Source organism: Limulus polyphemus, unplaced genomic scaffold, assembly GCF_000517525.1.
Source record: "Limulus polyphemus unplaced genomic scaffold, Limulus_polyphemus-2.1.2 Scaffold1321, whole genome shotgun sequence".
Classification (NCBI taxonomy): Eukaryota; Metazoa; Arthropoda; class Merostomata; order Xiphosura; family Limulidae; genus Limulus; species Limulus polyphemus.
Genome location: NW_013666931.1, coordinates 223836 through 244701, shown reverse-complemented (window position 1 = coordinate 244701; position 20866 = coordinate 223836). Strand labels below are relative to the sequence as shown.

At 34.8% G+C, this 20866-nt stretch overlaps 1 protein-coding gene across 1 annotated transcript in view; it reads right to left on the bottom strand.

The window, feature by feature from the left end:
• The window catches only part of LOC106463083 (protein Wnt-2b-A-like), a 58923-nt gene that overhangs the window by 16246 nt on the left and 21811 nt on the right, over nucleotides 1-20866 (bottom strand). The window contains exon 2 of the mRNA XM_022390495.1: nucleotides 10263-10519. Coding sequence (XP_022246203.1) covers nucleotides 10263-10519 — 257 coding nt within the window. The remainder of the gene's footprint in view (nucleotides 1-10262; nucleotides 10520-20866) is intronic.

Here is a 20866-nt window from a genome sequence, read left to right as displayed (position 1 = left end):
TAGCTTGACACATGTTATTACCTGACTTATTTTAGACTTAAACCGTGTTAAATATTAGTTATTTAAAATTCACAACGATGAGTTATATAATGGAATTGGACTTTTTAACCTGAACAGCATCTCACGGCCTGAACGGGTAGAGACCCTTATAGTCTAGGTATTACGTTCCCTAATTTTGAACTAATGACTAAATAGAATGTAACCAGCCAGCAGCACCTATCACAGCAAGTATTTCTCCAGCTCTTTGCTGTATAACTCGATTTGCTGTTACTTGTGTGACTTGCTCACAGCTGAAAGTGTGAATGCGAACCCTGCACTCTTCGATCCGCTTCCCGAGACATTAGTCATTAGGACATGCCCGGCACAAAGAGTACATCATATTTATTTATGTGCTAAAACCTTGTGCTCATCGGTTTCTATTCCTTCAACAGCACATGCAGTGTTTTAAGGAGATTTCGACCATTTGCTAGGGACAGGCGCAGCCTAATGATTGCCGTGCTGGAACTATGGATACGAGGGCTCATAGATGACGACTTGCTGTCGCAAAAAATAGACTCCGCACTTTATGGCTGTGGGTACGCTCTAAGAGTGACGGTCAAATTCCACCACTCGTTGAGCTCAACGAGAGTAGTCTGAGAGTTGGCGGCGGTTGCTGGTGGTTAGATACTTTCTCTCAGTTCTCCCAATTCAAAATTAAACATAAATATTCACGAATTTCTGAAAAAAAAACAGTGTTACTTTAACACTGTCTTTGCTTTATTTTTACATTTAGGTGTTCAAGTAAACAGCACATTTTCTGTAAAATAAAGATAAGAGAAAAATAACATTTTCAAACACATTATTGGAAAACTTCGTATACTGTATTTGTTTTCTCAGTTTCTTTAAGAGAAAGGTTGTTAGGAATATTTTATGTATCATATAAGATATTAGATTTGTTTAGTGATATGAAGCTGTTGAGACGCTCCGGAACGTAGAGTTGAACATGTAATTAATTTTTCTTACCTGGTTAACTCTACACGCTAATAAACACTCTCTCAGCTGTTACTATGGTTATGTATTTATTAATTTCAGTTTGGGAGCAAATTTGAAAATCTGCCATGTCTCAAACTGTTCCGGAATTATTGGACCAAGTTGCAACTTTAATCTTGGCCCCCCTTGGGAAAATAAAAGTCGGCGCCTATGTTTCCAGTGGAAGGACAAATTGCAAATGTCAATGTAGCGTACAGAATATCTTGCGAAACCTGTTTGACTTTAACATCTTTGTTAAAATAACATCAGTTTTATCTAAAAGCAAGTTGCACTCCAAGTAATCTCCAATTACACAAATAAAAAGCCACAGTGCTGCGGAAAATAATGACTTTTCACTAATAGAGTAAGCTGAGACCACTGGTGCGACAATTCTCCCACCTATATACGCACTGTTTTAAAGCCTGGTATGAATCCAGATGATGTACTTATTTCCTAATTGGAATTCAATTACTTTATTTAGAGCCCCCCACCCCCAGTGGCACAGCGGTATGTCTGAGGACTTACAACGCTAGAATCCGGGTTTCGATACCCGTGGTGGGCAGAGCACAGATAACCCATTGTGTAGCTTTGTGCTTAATTAAAAACAAACAAATTATTTAGAGGAAAATATCACAATTAAAATACAAAATTATTTTAATATTACTCTAAGCTATATAACTTTCTTTTAAAACGACTTGTCTGTTTGTTTGTAGTTAAGCATAAAGCTGCACAATGGGCTATATGTGCTCTGCCCACCACGGGTATCGAAACCTGATTTCTAGCCTTGTAAGTCCGCAGACATACCGCTGCGTTACCGGGGGGCGGCTTTAAAACGACATCAGAACTACATTCTAGGATAATTTCACAATTTCTAAATAATAATAATAAATGATTGAACTTTATTTTATACTTACATGTAAATCTTATTCCCAATTGTGTTCGTAATTCCTTCAGTATGATAGAAAACGGATTAATGAGGTACGATAACAATTATTAAAACAAATATAAACCCCCACTTATAACCGATCTATTCACCTTCAAGATGACATTAATCTTTGAAGTATTTTAACCACAAGTTAATCACTTACTTTCGTGACAGTCGTCCTTAAATATTTGAATTCCCTCAACAATTATATGAGATATTATGTTAAATACAAATATACATTTTGAACTGATAACGGTACACGGAAATAAACTCGCCTAGAATGTAGACTACTAAAGTTCTGTTACCTCATTGCTTTTCAACTAATACATTCCCTCTCTATAACTCTTTACCGGAAGATGGGAGATTCGCATTGAATATAAAGAAGGAGTTCATCAGGAGTTGACGATATCGGTGTTGTTGCACTCTTTTTCTCCTCTAAGGTTAAAATAAAATTCTCTTTATACTGGTATTATGCTGCTCGTTTGTGTCGTGAATTAGCCTGTCTGTTTTTTGTCAACATCTTTAAGTTACAGTTTAGTTTTACTGTTTTGTTGTTGTTTTTTAATTTTCATGTCTATATAAAAAAAAATAAGACTCATTCTGATTAATGCGTATTTCATACTTCCAAATTTATGTCGCAGCAAAATGTCTGTAATGTTTCTTGTATGGTGAAATATATATAAATTATTTTATGGCAAGTATTTCTTGGTTTATCTGAGCGTATTAATTGTATATAGATTTTAAAAAGTTTTCATCAAAGAAGTGGTAGCTTTCTGTAGTTGTAGCTTCTAAAGCTTATGGTGCAAAAAAATTATTGTGGACATAAAACCCAAAATTTGTATTTTAGATATAAACACTTGTAATTGTTAGGTTGTTAAAATATGTTTAATCATCATCTTACTATATAGGTAGACTGGCACGACGTACGAGTAATTTTATCAATGTTAAGTAAGTTTCATGAATGAATGGATCTATTCAGCGCATGTATTGGAATTCTCACTTTTGTATTCACAAGTGGCAGTCGTTTCGATGTAAAAGTTTTCTATTTTCTCCGATAAAAATTGTTCATGTATCTTTCTGGTTTTAATATTTATGTATCTACCACTCTATCACGTAGAGATTAATTAATTGCAGACATAATTATGCCCAATATATTGGAAAAACAAACAATTTGCATCTTGTACAATGACTATTAGAAGCAACAAACAATATATTTATTATTTTCTCATCATTTTAAAAGTTAATATTAAAAAAACAGAGTTATCTCCACAACTTGTATTTATGTAGAACTGAAGGTAAGACAAACAATTAGCAAAACAGTTCCTTTATGATTTTTTATTCAAAATACATAGAGAGTGAGATTTGCTTTATGCTTTTGATCGAAACCATTGACAAAAGTCAGTGTGTACGTCCTCTTCCAACTGGCGAACAGTGGGTCTGATTGTCACCAAACCCGGTATATACCCTTAGGATTCCCAGGGCCATAGAGGTCGGCGTTTGGAAATGAGTCCCCACCCGGAGACTCTTGTGTCTTACCCGTGCATTAACCAGGTACGTCAGTAATATATATATCAATTAATGTGGATTAAGAGCTTCAGTGTTCTTAGATATGAGATAGATGAAGAAATACTACTTGGTCTGTGTATTAGCTAATGACAAGAAAATATATCTGCAATTAATGATTTATTGATATTATTTTTTACAGCTTAAAAATATATATATATTATCAATTTTTACGAACCATGTAGCCCCACTGGCTCAGCAGTAAGTCTAAAGGCTTATAATAAAAACCGGGTTTCGATACCTGAGGTGAGCACAGCACAAACAGTTCATTGCGCATCTTTACACTTAACAAATAAGCAAGCGAAAGGCGTAAAGTATTCTAATAAAACAAAATTATATATTTTTTATAATAATCTAAATGCAAAGATGGCTAAAACTTATATAAATTGTCACATTTTGAGATGGACGTTTCTCTATGATAGGTACCAAATAAGGCGATGCTACCTGTGAACAAAGTTTATGATCAGTTACTGATCCAGAATTTTTCGAGGGGGAGTTAAACAGAGTAATTGGTTTTAGCATCTCTGGTGAAGCAGCCTCTTCTCAAGGGCGGAAGGGATTGGATAGAGGAGCATTTTAAATTATTTGAATTTAATTTCCCTAGACGATGGGAAGCAACAAAGTTTGAGTAATTTAGGTCTTGGAATTATTGATGAACTACAGAAAATCACCTAAACATGGAATACAATAAACCTCTCTCTTCTGTAGGCACATAAAGCGAATTCTACATACGCTTCCCTCAACCAACGCCAACTCATCACACTCAAAAAACAGAAACATTTTATGTATAATAGCCTATTTTTTCATACTCAGTAAATTACAGTGCGATTCACTTATAATTCAGAATACCGGAAAGACACGATCGGAAGTGACTAAGCTAACAGTTAGGTTTTTGTTTGTTTGTTTTGAAATTCGCGCAAAGCTACACGAGGGCTATTTGCGCTAGCCGTCCCTAATTTAGCAGTGTAAGACTAGAGGGAAGACAGCTAATCATCACCACCCACGGCCAACTTTTGGGCTAGTCTTTTACCAACGAATAGTGGGATTGACCGTCACATTATAACGCCCTCCACGGCTGAAAGGGCGAGCATGTTTGGTGCGACGGGGATTAAAGGTTAGGTTTAGACATTAAAGCGCTGAACATCGTTTTTAGCGTTTGAATGAAAAATATGTATAATTGATTTTAGACCTCAGTTTTTTATATGTCTCTCTATGGGTCAGCGGTAAGTTTACGGACACACAACGCTAAAAACCTGGGGAGTTTATTCCCCGCACGGATGTAGTGCAGATAATCATCGTGTAGCTTTGCGCTAAAAAATATTTAAAAAAATCATATAACGAAGTGAATCCTCTAGAGGGGCTTGTCGAATTATTTGAACCCCATCTGATCACCTAATTGAAGATGTTTACCTGACATTTGTAAATACTCTGTTAACATTGTTTAAGTCAGTTGTCTTGGACTATCTTTGCTGTGCCCACAATGGGTATCGAAACACGATTTTTAGCGTTATAAACCTTCAGGCTTTCTGCAGTGTAACTGGGAGCGTCAGCAGTCAACAACGGTGTAAGATTAGTTTGCGGGCTGGAACAACGTATGTTCTTGTGGAGAGGGCCTTCCCTATGCACACTAACCCCTCTCCCATAGTCACATGAATACAACAATTTCCTTAACATTTTTACTTTTAATCCCAGCGCTCGCTTTGTCACTTAATCGTCTAATATGAAAATGTATCTCTTTCTAAACTTTTCAGTTCTTTCTCTCTTTTTTTTTAACCTACTTAACGTTGAGGAAAAAAAAAGACATGGTAGCACTAAACACACTCAATGGTTTGATTTGAATTTCGGGCAAAGCTACACTAGGACTATTTGTGCTCGCCGTCCCTAATTTAGAAGTGAAAGACTAGAGGGAAGACAGCTAAGTCATCATCACCACCCACCTCCAACTCTTTGGCTACTCTTTTACTAACGAATAGTTGGATTGATCGTCACATTATAACACCCCCACGGCTGAAAGGGCGAGCATTTTTGGCGGGACGGGGATCATTCAAAATTATACCAAACAAAATTATAATATTTACAATATTTAACTTTCGTTAGCATGTATAAGTTATATTGTTAACAAGGAATTTTATCGCGCACTATGAATGCTGGTAATGAAAACTTATATTGCGTCATATTAAACCGGTTCACTCACCAACAATGTTTCTAGATTATGCCAGTCCTACTCTCTACTTAGTTTAGTAATTCTCTATGTCGGTTCTGGTATGCAAAAGCAAAGAGTAATGACGTTTGACTGGTTGGATGTAAATACAATATTTTTTAAACTCTTAGCGTCTTTAGGGTAATTTCGAAACCCTAGCAATACAGTGTTAAACCTTATGTTATGAATTCTTAGTGTAAGTTAATTAATGATAACAAATTATAAATAAATCGGATCTTTATTTTCACCATCAATATTTACTAAGCAAGCTCTTCAAATTAGATTTATCGCTATAAATATACAATATTGCTGAACAATTTTATTTGGTTACAAGTTACAGCTTTTAAATTGAGAGCTGTAACTTAATACTACAAATAAACGACTTTATAATACCAAAATGTTTTTATTTTTAATTAAACACTTAACGTTTCGCTTTATAGCTTCTTCGGGAGTGTTCACTAAAACACAAACCGAAACTGAGAGTACAAAAGGTTTTACTTACAATATTAAGTCAGATTCTACAGATCTGTGAAAAAAGGGTAAGTGCAACTTCTGAGAAACATATAATACATGATTTTGCAAGACTTTATTTTTCAACGTCATTTTTGTTGTTTTGGGAAGCTACTGAATGTACATCTTGGATGTGTCTGTTATTACTGATATCTATAAAATACTCCATACACTATTACTACTGCAGCAAGTGAGTTTAATCACTAGTAGTATGGATAACAAATTCCAAAGGGACAAAAATGACAACGAAGTGTCTGTTCATTTAGCCAGGAAGGAGAACTGCCACAACAGCTGTTACCGCATGAGGTCAGACAATAAACTCTGTCGGATGGTTGTTACCCATTCGCAAAATGACCCCAACGTTATATTATTGTATGGGGGGAAAGGGAAACATATCACAGACCCCATCTGTCTTGGATAATAATGTCAGTACAGTATGGTGACACGTAACTGAAACTATAGCAACATGACATGTGAAATGGTGTGGACGAGTGAAAGTGTTCCAGCAGACTGGCGCCCTACCTCATTATGTCACAGCCAGGCAATAGTTCGATACCCCTTACTATGGGCCGCAGGGAGGTAAGCGTGGTCTGGTCAAACATTTAACAGTTAAGGTTGTCAGAGTTAATCCTTGTAAAGGTTTGTCACGAAGATTACTTTAATGCACTCTGTCTAATCAGACTACTTAAATTTTAAAGCTCAACGAAAACCCTTAGAAAAACGTGGTAGTGAAGTAAAATATACAGCTACTCACCAGTAGTTCATTGCGTTATTAAATATAATAAAACATCTGTTCACTTAGACAATCTTTTTTTTTATTAAATCAGTTATTACACACTGTTTCTTTATTAAAGTCCTTTTTCATGAATAATAGGAAGTTGAAATGTATATCAAGAAAATTAACTTGGTGGTTGTGTAACACTGGATTATTAGTTTTTACTAAGGATATTTACTTTTTCGTGGTACAGGTGATTAATAATAATATTTTTATAACTTGCTGTAAAATAGTTTTAAACTTTCAACAAAAATTACTGAAACATTGAAACAGTTTATAGATAATCACCGTAAATGAAAGATAGTTTAAAAGCGACTTTTTAAAGCTTCTAACGCGTCATATATAAAAGTAGAAGATGCATAAAACATGCAATAGAAATCTGACAGTGGTTAATAAAACAAAACTTCGCTTTTTTAATTAGTTATGCAGGAAACATTGTGATTCATCATATAAGCAGAAATACTGCGTATTTTGTCTATATATATTTAGCAGATAATGGCCAAAACATGGCTAAAAGGAGCCCAATTAAATTATTAAAATGAAACAATATGAGCAAATGAATTTACAAAGCCTTCATTCATCCTTTTCTTTACTTCGTCTCTAATTTTACCCATTGTTCATTAAGTTAACCAATTCAATATTACACTCAGATAAAACGTGGATACCTATACTGGATAATTTGGATTTTATGATAAAGGATAACAACCTGACACTAGATTTAATATATTCCTAGGTATCGAATAGAAAACTATGTAATAAACATTTAACCTGAAGCTAATTTTTAAGAATAATATATAAGCACATGTAAGTTACATCTGTAGCATATTTTATCTGAGCTGAGAATGGTAGCATTGTTTATACATCTACGAACTATGTTATATACCTGCATAGAGACACTTTAACGTTTTGTTGCATGAAGAAAAAGTCATGTGAAAAAGAGAGAGAAAAAAATCATGACTCATATCTATACAAGACTGATATTAAAAAGTTTAACCAGATTAATTTTTAAAGCAACTAATACAAAACTATCACGGTAAGCATACAATTCATTGATTATTAATGTAACACAAAATATTCGTGTTTTCTTTTCACAGGTAATTTAATGTTTGGATGTTTATACAAGCGAAAAATAAATATCATTTTATCGACATCTGCCAAAAACTGATTTGAATTTGCTGGATACTTTTTTATCCACTATTTTAAATTTGTCGAGAATTATTTTATCTTTTCGATTCTTTTCGCTGAAAATTACATAATCTCAATATGTGTTTACATGTCATTAATGAAGAAGAAACAAAATAGTCATACAAAAATCAATGACTTAGAGTGGAATACAGGTGTGAAGTAATTGAACACTTAAGTATATGTGCATAATTTTTATATTCCAATGTTTATTTGTCTGTTTTTTCGAATATTCGCGCAAAGCTACACAAGGGTTATCTGCGTCAATAGACCCTGATTTTGAACTGTTAGCTTAGAGGGAAAACAGTTAGTTAACATCCCCTATCACTAACTATTGGGCTGCTCTAATCGAATAATAGAATTTTACCATTAATTTTTTACCACCCAGGTCCCCAAAATATGGAGGGTGATTGTGTAACAAAAAAAAAACCATGAGCTATCGGATCCACAGTCTAGTATGTTAACTTCTAAGGCCACGCCCTGACAACCACTGATTGAGAAAATTCAAAAACTCTGTTTAACAGTACATTAATTACTAGCATATTATACTCCTGAAGAAAATTGAATAAAATAGACTCAAAAATGAAACTCAAATGAGATCACTAAAATTATACTAAAAGTGGAATTAAAATTTTTTTGAGTTTGATTTTAGTGTAATGAAATAATTATTTTGAATAATTATAAATAATAATTATTACATCTCATATTAAATGAAAGTATCAAATCTATTAAAATAAAAATCAAGACCCATATATTACACGAGAAGTAGACTTACAGATATGGTTATTGTAAATTTAAAAAATGAAATATCATGGCCGTTATTGTTTCCAAAAATTCTATCATTTAGATCTCACTATGCATGTTAAACTCACAATTCATTAGCCAGAACCTTTCTGTGAGACCAATAATATCAAATGTTGGTACCTGTAACCATAATGTTTGTGATTTAATTGACGAATTCGGTTAAATCCGTGAAATGGTTTGAATCAAGTGGAAAATGTGTAAGGTTTGTTTGTTTGTTTTTTGAATTTCGCGCAAAGCTACACGAGGGCTATCTGCGCTAGTCATCCCTAATTTAGCATTGTAAGACTAGAGGGAAGGCAGCTAGTCATCACCACCACCCACCGCCAAATCTTGGGCTACTCTTTTTACCAACGAATAGTGGGATTGACCGTAACGTTTCTGCACCCCCACGGCTGAAGGGCGAGCATGTTTGGTGGGACGGGGATTCGAACCATCGATCCGCAGATTGCGAGTCGAGCTCCCCAACCACCTGGCCATGCCAGGCCAAATGTGTGCGGAAGAATGTATCTTGCCTATCGAATGGAACAAGCTAACGTAGAAGATCTGTAACAAGGTAACACCAAAAATAGCACAAGGAAAATCACAAACAAGTTATTTTAAACTACTTTTATATTGAAAATGTCTAACAATTTAGAGACCCTGTTTCGTAATTATTTTTAAGAGATTCTTATTATTTTATATTTGAAGAAATATATTAAACAGCAAAATAATAGGTCCTTGGATGGTCTTTTCCTAGTCTCCCCATGAAATAAAATAATCAGTTAAAATTACACAAATAAAGTAAGAAAAGGGAGAACTATAAACGTACTATAGTGAAAAATGTCACATAAATTAAAATTAATGTTAACTTGGGTAAATATAATCTGCAAAATCTATGTAATATTACACAGAGTACTTAATACTGTCAACATTAAGAAAATTAAAAATTAAAACTTCTACGTTACTCAAATGATGTCTAGATCCACAATGAAAATTTCACCCTCTGTGATCACATTTCTGATTCTGTATTCCATGAGTTTTCGCTATTCAGCTAGAGTAACTAAGTTGTTCTACACAGGCAACAATCTTTAGTTAAAATTATATATTTTAACTTACGCCCCCCCCCCAAAAAAAAGCACAACAAGCATAGAACTACGTCGTGATTTGTAGCTTTGTTAGGGTTAATTATAAATAATAACTACATACTCGGTCACAAAATCAAACATGCATGTTTTAAAAATATTTTACTAGTGTACAAATTTTGACCTTATAGAGTATAACATACAGTAAGGTGAAAACCTAAGGATGATACATACTGACGTCTAAAACCCCACCAAAAACAGTGGGAGTGTCATTGAAAGTGGAACAGTTCCATCTGCTCATTCTGAATTGGTGCTGACACTCTTCAATCCCCATCTTGGCTCCATGGCCAACGATCATCAGAACGTTGTAACTAAGACCACAGAGTTCTTGCTGTTTGTCCACAAGGTAGTGTAGTTTTTTACAATAGTTTTTGTAAGTTGTGGGTTTTAGTTCCAATGTACTTTGGTAGGTAGTGGGCATTCCCAATAACCTGTAGAACAAAACAACAATGAATGGGTATAAAGTTCTGATAGTTTTAATGTGAAACTAAAGTATATTATTGCATCAAGTTTCAAATGCTTATAAGATTGTTTAACAAAGTCTGTTTTGACATTTCTCATTTTTTATTACATTATACTGTTATTCCAAAAATATTCTATATAATATTACAGCCTTTATAATGGTTTCACAGTTATGTACGTTACTACCTATAAGATATCATAAAATACCACATTTCAAAATCAAATTATGTTCTTCTAAAATTATTTTAACTATTGAAGAATGTCTTTATGTTAAAGTAAAACTTTAATTATATCCAAAGGGTGTTGTATTACAGAACGTATTATACCAACTAGCTGATTATTATGATTCGTAAGACTTGATATGTCAAAAACAACTGAGTTAATGAGCGTTTCAGCTAAAACTTTGCATGTTGTAACCCAGCCGGCCTGATGTGCTCTGGTATTGGCCGATAAGTCTCATCGGCAGCACCATATAATTATTTGCTTTTGTTTGTTTTTAGCGTCAAACTACACAATGTTAACCGAGAAGAATTGAACCCTGGATGTTAGCTTTGTAAGTCCGTATATTTACCGGTGACTCACTGGCTGACACGTACAGTGGAAAAAGTAACATATAAGTGTTATTATACGCTATTTTTATTGGAGAGACACGTAAAGAGCGGCAAATAAAGATGGAATTAAAATTTATATCAGCTGCTTCAGATTTTTGAAATTGATCTTGCAAAAATATATTTTAATTTATTCATCAAACAAATCTTGTCGAAAACCCCTGAAAAATTAGGATTTGAACGACAAACACTTGTATAATATAGTCTAAGTGTAAACATATAATTATTAGAAGTATTTAAACTTTCACAGGGAAAATAAATGATTTATTCTGTTACGTTTGACGTAACAATACTGTCGATCTCACGTGATACGTAGCGCAAGTTTTATAGGATGTAATACGTTCCTTTGTTAGAGCCGAATCATTGCCTCTAAGACACAGGAATACTGATACAGCAAAGAAAACATTTTATTTGACCAATCACCAACAAAATGTATTGCTAAAAACACACACACACAAAATTTATTTATAAAGTACCTGTCGATTTACAACTTTGTCTATTTTTATTCAGAACACTGTGATTGTTTTATCAATGTTATTAAAAAGTATAGGTCTTTCCATAGATGCTCAAAATATATAAAGGAAATTTGTTATTTGAAGAACGCGAACGGGTGTGGAAGAATGAAGAATACATATTTAATTATGTACACTTGTTTTACTAGATAACGCTGACAATTTTTTCTGGGGCAGGGCAAAATCAAGGGACGATGGATTCGCCTTCAAAGTTTTGCCATTACAGTCAGGAGAATGGGCAAGCTCCTACAGTCAGATTTGGTACGTTTACTATTTATAAGGTTAGTTTAAGGCATTCTGCAGACTTGCAGCTATATGTACTCCATAATAGTAAGTCTTAGTTTGCTTTTTTAGGTTCTTAACCCTATAGGGTAATTTCACTTTATATAAAACGAATACAATGATGAATACAATACAATGTGAAGTTAATTAAAGCACAATATTTCAATGAAGTTGATTGTGTATGTATGGTAAGAACAACAAGACTGTGTCAGTCTCTTTTGATAACCTGCTGCCGGTATTACCGGCAGGTGGCAACAGGTTGAGCCCGATCATACTGCGTCTCAGAGCTCGGGGGATGTCGACAAGACCGCGTCGGTCTCTTTTATGACCTTTGTGTGGATTGACATGTCCAATATCCAATATCCGTGGTAGCAACGTTTTTCAGTATTTAACTACAGGGTAAGTATCTAGAGATCTTAACCTGCTGACAAACCTGACGACTTTTATTAGAATTAAGAATTAAGTGTGATAATTAGTGTGAAATTGTGTAGTGAATAAAAACTTGTAAATTCATATACATGTGCTGATTGAATATAGAAATACTTATGTTTCTCTCACTTTCCAAGGGGAGGGCAAGTGCCCCTTGCCCCCCGCCCCTGCGGACGCTCATCCCTTTGTTATCACCCAAATGTGCGTGTGTTTGTCAGGAATATTTCTATAAAATGGCTGAATGGATTTGGACGAAAGTTGATATAAATTTGGACTATGATCCAGCTTAAAAGTGTTTAGTTTTTGGAGGGTCCAAGGAAAAGATCAAGGTCACAGCAAGGTGTGTGTTAACATGGGGGACCGTTTTTTCACACATTTGTTGCTCTATAACTCAGTCAAAAATGATCGGATTTTGATGAAACTTGGTGGACTTATGTAGAATATTATTTCTCATTGTCCTGCCAAAGATGGTCTATGTCTCATGATAACGACGGACATACGGAAACATTTTCGTAAATTTTGAGGGGCTAATATGATCAACGCTTGCGTGATGGAAGTATGCGCTCTACTGAGTGCCCTTCTAGTTCGTTGTGCTCTAGTCAGGCTTCCATTCTAAGTAAGATTGTTTTAAAAAAGGATATAAATAAGGGGTGGTTTGAGTGTTTTAGAGCAAAGCCACATTGGGTTATCTGCTATGTCTACCACAAGGAATCGAACCCCGGATTTATATCTTTTAATTAATTAACACCTATAGCTGGGATTTCAGCTAGGCGCTAGTCATTTTCTAATTCTTAAACTTCATTTAATTATCATTAGCTTCAAGCAAAGAAATCTTAACTACCCACACTCAAATATCGTACACACTCTTCAAAATTCCCATTAAAAATAAAAATTAAAGTATATCAAAACTGGAAACTCCGATAGATACTTGAAACTCGAACATAGATCAACAAGATGTTAGTCATTAATATATCAGTCATAAAGAGAACTACTAGCAATCTAATTGCTTTACTATAATGTGAGATACTTATTTATCTATTTAGATCATGATTCTTTCTTATCATAGTAGTTGTCCACTTGTGAGACAGCGGTTTGTTTACTTACTTAGACGCAGAAATTCGGGGTTCGATTTCCCGCGTTTTATACAGCAAATAGCTCAATGTGACTTTGCTCTAAAACAAACAAACTGGCATAGTATACCAAACTGCGATAGATACAGGACCTATACTTAGGCCAAACTAGAAAACTGCTATGCTTTAGGATATGACTTACCCTAAAGCTTAAATATCTTCAGTTTTTATTTCTAGATAATACTAAACCTGTTATTTGAGATCAAAGCTTACTTCAATGTTATGAAGTTAAATTACACAGATGTACATAAGTGACAATAATTTTATAAAATTACAAGAAATACAAACACAGGAGCCACAAACAACAAACTAAGTGGTGAATTTAGTAATGGTACAGAATGTTATCACAAAAAACGCAGAAGACAAGCGTATGAGAAGCACAGTGCACTAGTATGAGCCCTTTGTCTACAAAGAACATTGCACCTTGTTTTAATGTTGTTTTAGAATTTATTGAATGTACGACAGTCAAATGTTATTTAGAATGTTTTGCATTAGTAAAAATTAGTCAAGTTGTCTGGTTGCCTTTTGATATTTTTAGTTTATGCATAAGGCCATAAGGCCTGAGTTTTGTGGTTGGGAATAGACTAATGGTTTGCTTTAACAAACTGTGAATCCAAGAGTTCAAGATTCGCGTTCCGTTGCCGTAAAATTATCCTCTGCATTTTGAACCCGTGGGTGCACTGTAAGAGTGACAGTTGATATTAGGCCGATAAGAGTAGCTTAAGAGTTTACGATATGTGCTTTTGACTAGTTGCTTGTCCTCTAGGATACCAAACTTTGGGAAGACCAAACCATGATTAGGAGTGTTCCATCAACCTCTTTACAATCAATATATGGTTTCACTACACGTGCTGTATGTTTGAGGTACTGTCTTACTGTAAAACGAATCCAATGAGTTGTGTTCCGGAGTAAATAGTATGGTGGATCAGAATCTGCTTACAATTGTTCAACAGTCAAAGTGTCACAAGTTTTGTGTATATCACCGACACCGTCGACTGTGATGCAACTCAAACATGCTTTGATCCGTCCCATGCTTCACTGAAGATGTACGTTGACTATGATACCATTCTCATTTCTGTCGTCAAACAAACTTTCGTTGATTGTTACCGAAGAAACTGAACTTAGATTCATCTGTAAAGAGCACACGATGTCTCGAATTGTGTTTCATGCCCATTTCATCCCTTAGGTTTGTTTTTTACTTGTCTGTAATAGAGACCGCTTGTCTTGTGAGTTACTTCCAGTGAGGAACTGTTTACCTTCCGTCACTAACACTCGTGTGGAGCGTACAACCTGTTGCTAACTTCTATAATCACGCTCCCCTTGCTTTGTTGATACAGTTCAACACTACACATTTTTGTGTCTTGCATAAACTTTAAAAATCGCGAAATTGGAGAATTTCGGGTCGGAAATTATGTGATGTAACCCTCACAAAAGAAGTCAACCTTAACAGGCATTTGTATTTGCAACTCAACTTTCTGTAAACTGAACTGTGACAAGAGGGTCAATGCTTTCAAACTGTGTAATCACAGGCGAAGAGATTGCCAGGGGTAAGGTGATAAGTAAATTATTAACAAAGGTTGTGAACGGCCTTCTGCATAACTGTGAATACAATTTAATATTTAAATTCAAGTATAATGAATTCATTTCGCTTGACTTAAATAAATATTATAAGATAATTTACCAGCCTGAGATTATAAGAGATGCCACTTTCAATCAATTGGTATAATCAGTTGAAGAAGTCAGAGTGGTGTTAAGACTTTGTGTCTGAAAGACCACTCTGGTATAATCAGCTGAAGAGACCAGAGTGGTGTTAAGATTTTGCGTCTGAAGAACCATTCCATACTGTATTCAAGGGTATGATTGCATTCCGTTTAAATACTGTGAATTTCTGTGAAACTTTCTTTATTCTACTAAATTGCAATAATTTTCGTGTCTTATCATAGTAACCAGTAAGTGATTAGTCCAAAGAGATGGATACTTTTGGATAAATCATTTAATAAAACTATTTAATATCTTGTCAGTTTAATGTTCAATCTCTACACTAATATAAAACTGGGTCGTTTAAAGTTTATGTCAAGGAGAGAGCCATACAATCTAGACAAAGAGCGATGGATATGCCTGACCACATTAATAAATATGGCTAATATATTATATAATTTGTAATAAGCAGACACCTGGAATAATTAGTTTAGTACCTACTGTATAAGAAACTTAGACAGTAAGAGCTTAAATCATTGCAGCGAAATTCATCAGCACCAAAGTAAGGGCAAATGAAATCTTGTATAACAGTAAGTTTATATTACTAGGATGTAAAGAAGTGATATTTAAAAGTGATTTACTTGATAATCAATGTTGACTACAGCCTATGTGAGATATACGACTTCATAAATACCCGGTATGCGGGTGATTTCCTCAATCCTTACTGTTGGTTATATTAGAGACATAATATGGTCAGTATTACAGTTGTGAGTGTTTCGGGGTGAGTCAGCGAGCGGTCAGAAAATCGATGGAAATTTTATGTCAGCTTAGAGTCATTAACTTAGGTTATTGTAGTTCTGCTAACTCTGTAAGTTAAGTCTGCACATGGTCTCTATAACACTGGAATTTCTACATATCAGTGAATCACGTATCGGTTCGTTCATCACGAGACTACTAAGACGGCTGTAAAATTTTGGCTACTATACTCCACACTTGTTTAATGGGTAATAAAGAAGCAATAAAAAAGGTGACTAGCCTGCTGAGACCAAAGTGTTTTGAACACAATCACTTTATGGCGCCAATAGCTTTAGGCTTAAACCATTAATATATACCTTAACTCAGCTATCACACACACAAGAAAATGACGTAAAATAACTTTTAAAAAAAGAACTACTGTGTTAGAAAAATGAAAAGCCAAGTTATCAAAATTATTATACTGGTGTTCACGATTTATTGAAGCATTAGACATATTAGACAGACGTAGACTTGAAAGAAATATCATATATTTCAAAAGAAGGTTTTTTTTGTTTTATTTTTTATAAATAGTAGACAAGGTTTTTAATTGAAGTTTGAATAATTATACTGCTTGGATAGATGGTCCCAGCTGAAAACTTTGACTTCGTCACGCTCGCCGTAAGATTTATTACAAACTGGATCAGAAGCTGTTTTATTTTCTGTTAACAGTCTCGCGGAATATCTGTAAATATTCTTAGTCATAAAAACTGCTGAGAAGATTGGCCACCCGTAGCAATGCGAAACATACGTTTTTAAATGCACTCCCTGCTATTCACTATTAATCATTTTTAAAATAGAAAGATTGCACAACCTGTGATGATTACAAAAACATCCCAATTGTTGTCTTCAGAAATCATCCACTATAAACCATAATAATCTGACTAACAATACGTTGTGAAACTAAAACTGTAATGTTTAGAATACGACGATTCTTTATCTGCAAAAACAAAAAAACAAACATTTAAAATGCATTGGGTTAAGACCTTTCCAAATTTATCAACTCATTAACTTGTTGAGGTAGCGTTTCAGGCAAAGCTCTGCTTTAATTCATTTACAAGACTTAAACTGTTCTAGACTTGTAGCAGCTCTGCTTTAACTCATTCATATCAGTCACAAGACTTAAACTGTTATGATAGCTCTGCTTTAATTCATTCACCAGACTTAAACTGTTGTGATAGCTCTGCTTTAATTCATTCACAAGACTTAAACTGTTGTGATAGCTCTGCTTTAATTCATTCACAAGAAGGCCCGGCATGGCCAGGTGGTTAGGGCGCTCGACTCGCAATTAGAGAGTCGCGGGTTCGAATCCCCGTCACACCAAACATGCTCGACCTTTCAGCCGTGGGGGCGTTATAATGTGACGGTCAATCCCACTATTCGTTGGTAAAAGAGTAGCCCAAGAGTTGGCGGTGGGTGGTGATGACTAGCTGCCTTACCTCTAGTCTTACACTGCTAAATTAGGGACGGCTGGCGCAGATAGCCCTCGTGTAGCTTTGCGCGAAATTCAAAAACAAACTAATTAATATTTTTTACTTACATTAAACCCAGACTATGTACACGTATCAAGAACAAATCAGTAAGAGTTAATTCAGACTGTTTTCTCACTCACATTTTAACTCTACTTGATTTATCAGTTTGTTATTGGTTTTAGCCACTTGCTTTCCTATGGTATAAATTAGGTATTTTGTCATTTGATAATAACATTAAACGCACGTAGTCCTTTTTCTGTTTTTAATGTTTTATAGTTGTTTACGGTAAAGGACACACAAGTAATTTTGGTTGTATGTATTTAATATAATTACACATGAAACTTACAAATGAACAATTTAAGAAAATAATTACCAGTCTGCGTTTTTTCTTTTTGTGTGTGTGTTGTGTTTATAGTGTTTGCCATTTTCGTTTACGTTAAAACGCAGTTTAGGAAATAGAAAACAGAGGGAATAAGCTGGAAAACACAGAGATGCTGAAAACTTCTGTTTCCCTTTTTCAATAAATTAGGTTGGCCTTCTGAGTGACGTGACGTTCTGGGAAATTCGGGAAGAACTTCAACAAAACTCCAAGTGAAGGCAGTTCTTAGTTAGAATTGCTGTTGTTTTTGTTCTTGATCAGAAGTCATTCAATGCTGCTGCCCAGACTTGACCTTGAATTGATGTTGCTGCATATATCGAAGGCCATCTACAGAGATAGTATTTTTCTGCCTTAGACAAACTATCGGGCACCAAGTTTTTTATTTTTCAAAGTGACGTATTTATACCTGCCTAGTCTGTTTCTTTTGGGTTAAATCTGACTTAATCGAGTTTTGCATACCAATTCTCCGTTCATCCTGTTATTGTGATCTTGATTGACTTACCCGTTGGCTCAGTTTTCCTGAGACTACTGCAATCGTTTAGTCTATGATCGTAGAGGATACTTGCATCTTTAGCGTTCGTGACATTGAGCTTCACTGTGGAGCATGTTCAGTACAAACAGCAAAAGCAGAGTGTTGAGGAGCCATCTTCAAACATTGCCCTGAAAAAAGATGTCCCTAGAGGATTTTTAGAGTCTAAAGATACTCCACGGAATATGACGCGTCTTTCATGGGCATTCCATACATGTTAAATGGAATTGAAGCTCAGTGATCATGCAGTCCATTTCATTCGACCTATCTCTTCTTCTTCGAGGAATATGTCGACCAGTTTGGCACGGTGAAGGCGGGTGTTATCGTCCATTAAACTGACATCAGGATCAATATAGATGCACAAAATATCATAGGATGCAGTTCCAATAAGGTGTGGCATTAACGACACTGTTTCACAAAATGTATAGATTGGCACGTCCACCAATACTTATCTCTGTCTACATCGTATGTCCACTACCGTCATATGTGCCACGTTTTTTTTTTATGAAAATGAAGATGGATCTAATTTCTAATTCCTTCCAGTGAGTATTTATCTATTATTTAGCTGCAATATGAAGCACGACTCTGTTGTAAAAAGAATATTGCTTCACAGGCTGTTGGTCCATTAGGCGCAGTATTGGCTCCATCGCAGCCTCAAATATCTAACTAAATATTGGAGCAAGTACCCAAAGACTTTGGCGAGCCAAGATCGCCAGAGAATGGTCGCCTTCTTGTGTTGTAGATTACAATACGCTTCACTCCATCTGTTTAAACAACTGTATTGGTTTAGAAGCGGTTTCAACCGAAACTTGTCAATTCGTATCAATCTGCTGTAATTATATAATTGGCAGCTTTTATATTCATCTGTCCACAGAAATACAACATCCAAATATCTTCTTTTAGATACAGACCTGATTCATGAACAATTTAAAGCATCTTCAACTGTGATTCACTTCAAAGTGGTAATACAGACAACAAGATTGTGTGAAACTTTCATTTTATAGCATTTGTAATTTGAATTACAAAAGTGGTGTACAACTTGCATAACAATAAACTGAAGAGTGACTGATATTATTTGATAACAATGGTTTTTGCCTTGTTATAGATAGAGTATAACAAAATAACAAATTCCAATTATTCTTTAAGTATTTTAAGAAGTGTATGTGGTACAGAATAGTTATAGACCATAAATATACATATAATACACGAAAACATTCAAAAGTAGGTTTACTTTTTCCTTCTTTTTTTTTTCAACGAGAACAAAATAAAAAAAAACCTTTAAAGTGCATCATTACACGAAAACAAATACAAAATTTGAGGAACAGAATAATATATAAGGGAGCTAAACAGAAGCACGATAGTTCGTTACTGAGGGCTTGATAGATTTATAGTTTTTGATGTGACATTTGTGGTTAGAAAAACTATAATAAAATTTCAGTTCGTCGGATAAGTTTAATTTTGTAAATCCATTGCTTGAAATACCAACATTAATTTTCTTTCACAAAAACTTGTCCCCGGTGTGTCAGCCGTAAGTTTATTGACTTACAGCACTAAACCCCGGGGTTTGATTCCCTGCGGCGGACACAGAAGATGACCCAATGTAGCTTTGCTGTAATACAAACAAACAAATACAAAAACTTCAGCACGTTTCCTGATTTAAATTGCTGGAACTGCTCCGATATTTATGCTTGTCCTGTATTCAAATATGTATTTACAAGTGAGCTGGTATTGTTATTTTGTTCTTGCCTTATATTAAAATCAACCAGAAATTTCAAGATCAATAAGTAATAAAAAAATGTTTCCATACCTGTGTTCATCACGTGTTAACGTGGCCAATGAGTTGTTGCTTTAAAATAAATTATGTATTAATATATTGATACATAAGACTCATATCTTTACCTTATTTTGTTCTCTAACATATACATATTTGTATGCCACAGCATATTCATTAAGAAAAGTTTAATTTTCAGATTTGCGAACAATTTGAAAGTAATATAGTAATAGCGTAATCAAACATTAAGGTACACGTTCTTCACTTTTATGCATCTATGGCATTTATAATGCGTTTGAATAAAAATGTAAAGGACAGTTAATTAAAATTATGTACTTTATAGCTAAAACTTGTTTGTTTGTTTTTGAATTTCGCGCAAAGCTACACGAGGCCTATCTGCGCCAGCCATCTCTAATTTAGCAGTGTAAGACTAGAGGGAAGGCAGCTAGTCATCATCACCAACTCTTGGGCTAGTCTTTTACCAACGAATAGTGGGATTGACCGTCACATTATAACGCCCCCACGGCTGAAAGGGCGAGCATGTTTGGTATGACGGGGATTCGAACCCGCGAGTCGAGCGCCCTAACCACCTAGCCATGCCGGGCCAGCAGCTAAAACATCGTATAAATAAAAAATATGTATATCCCTAAAACTAAACTGAACTACGTATTTCACAAACACATTACACGGTTTAGTTCATAATTTTTCTGCACA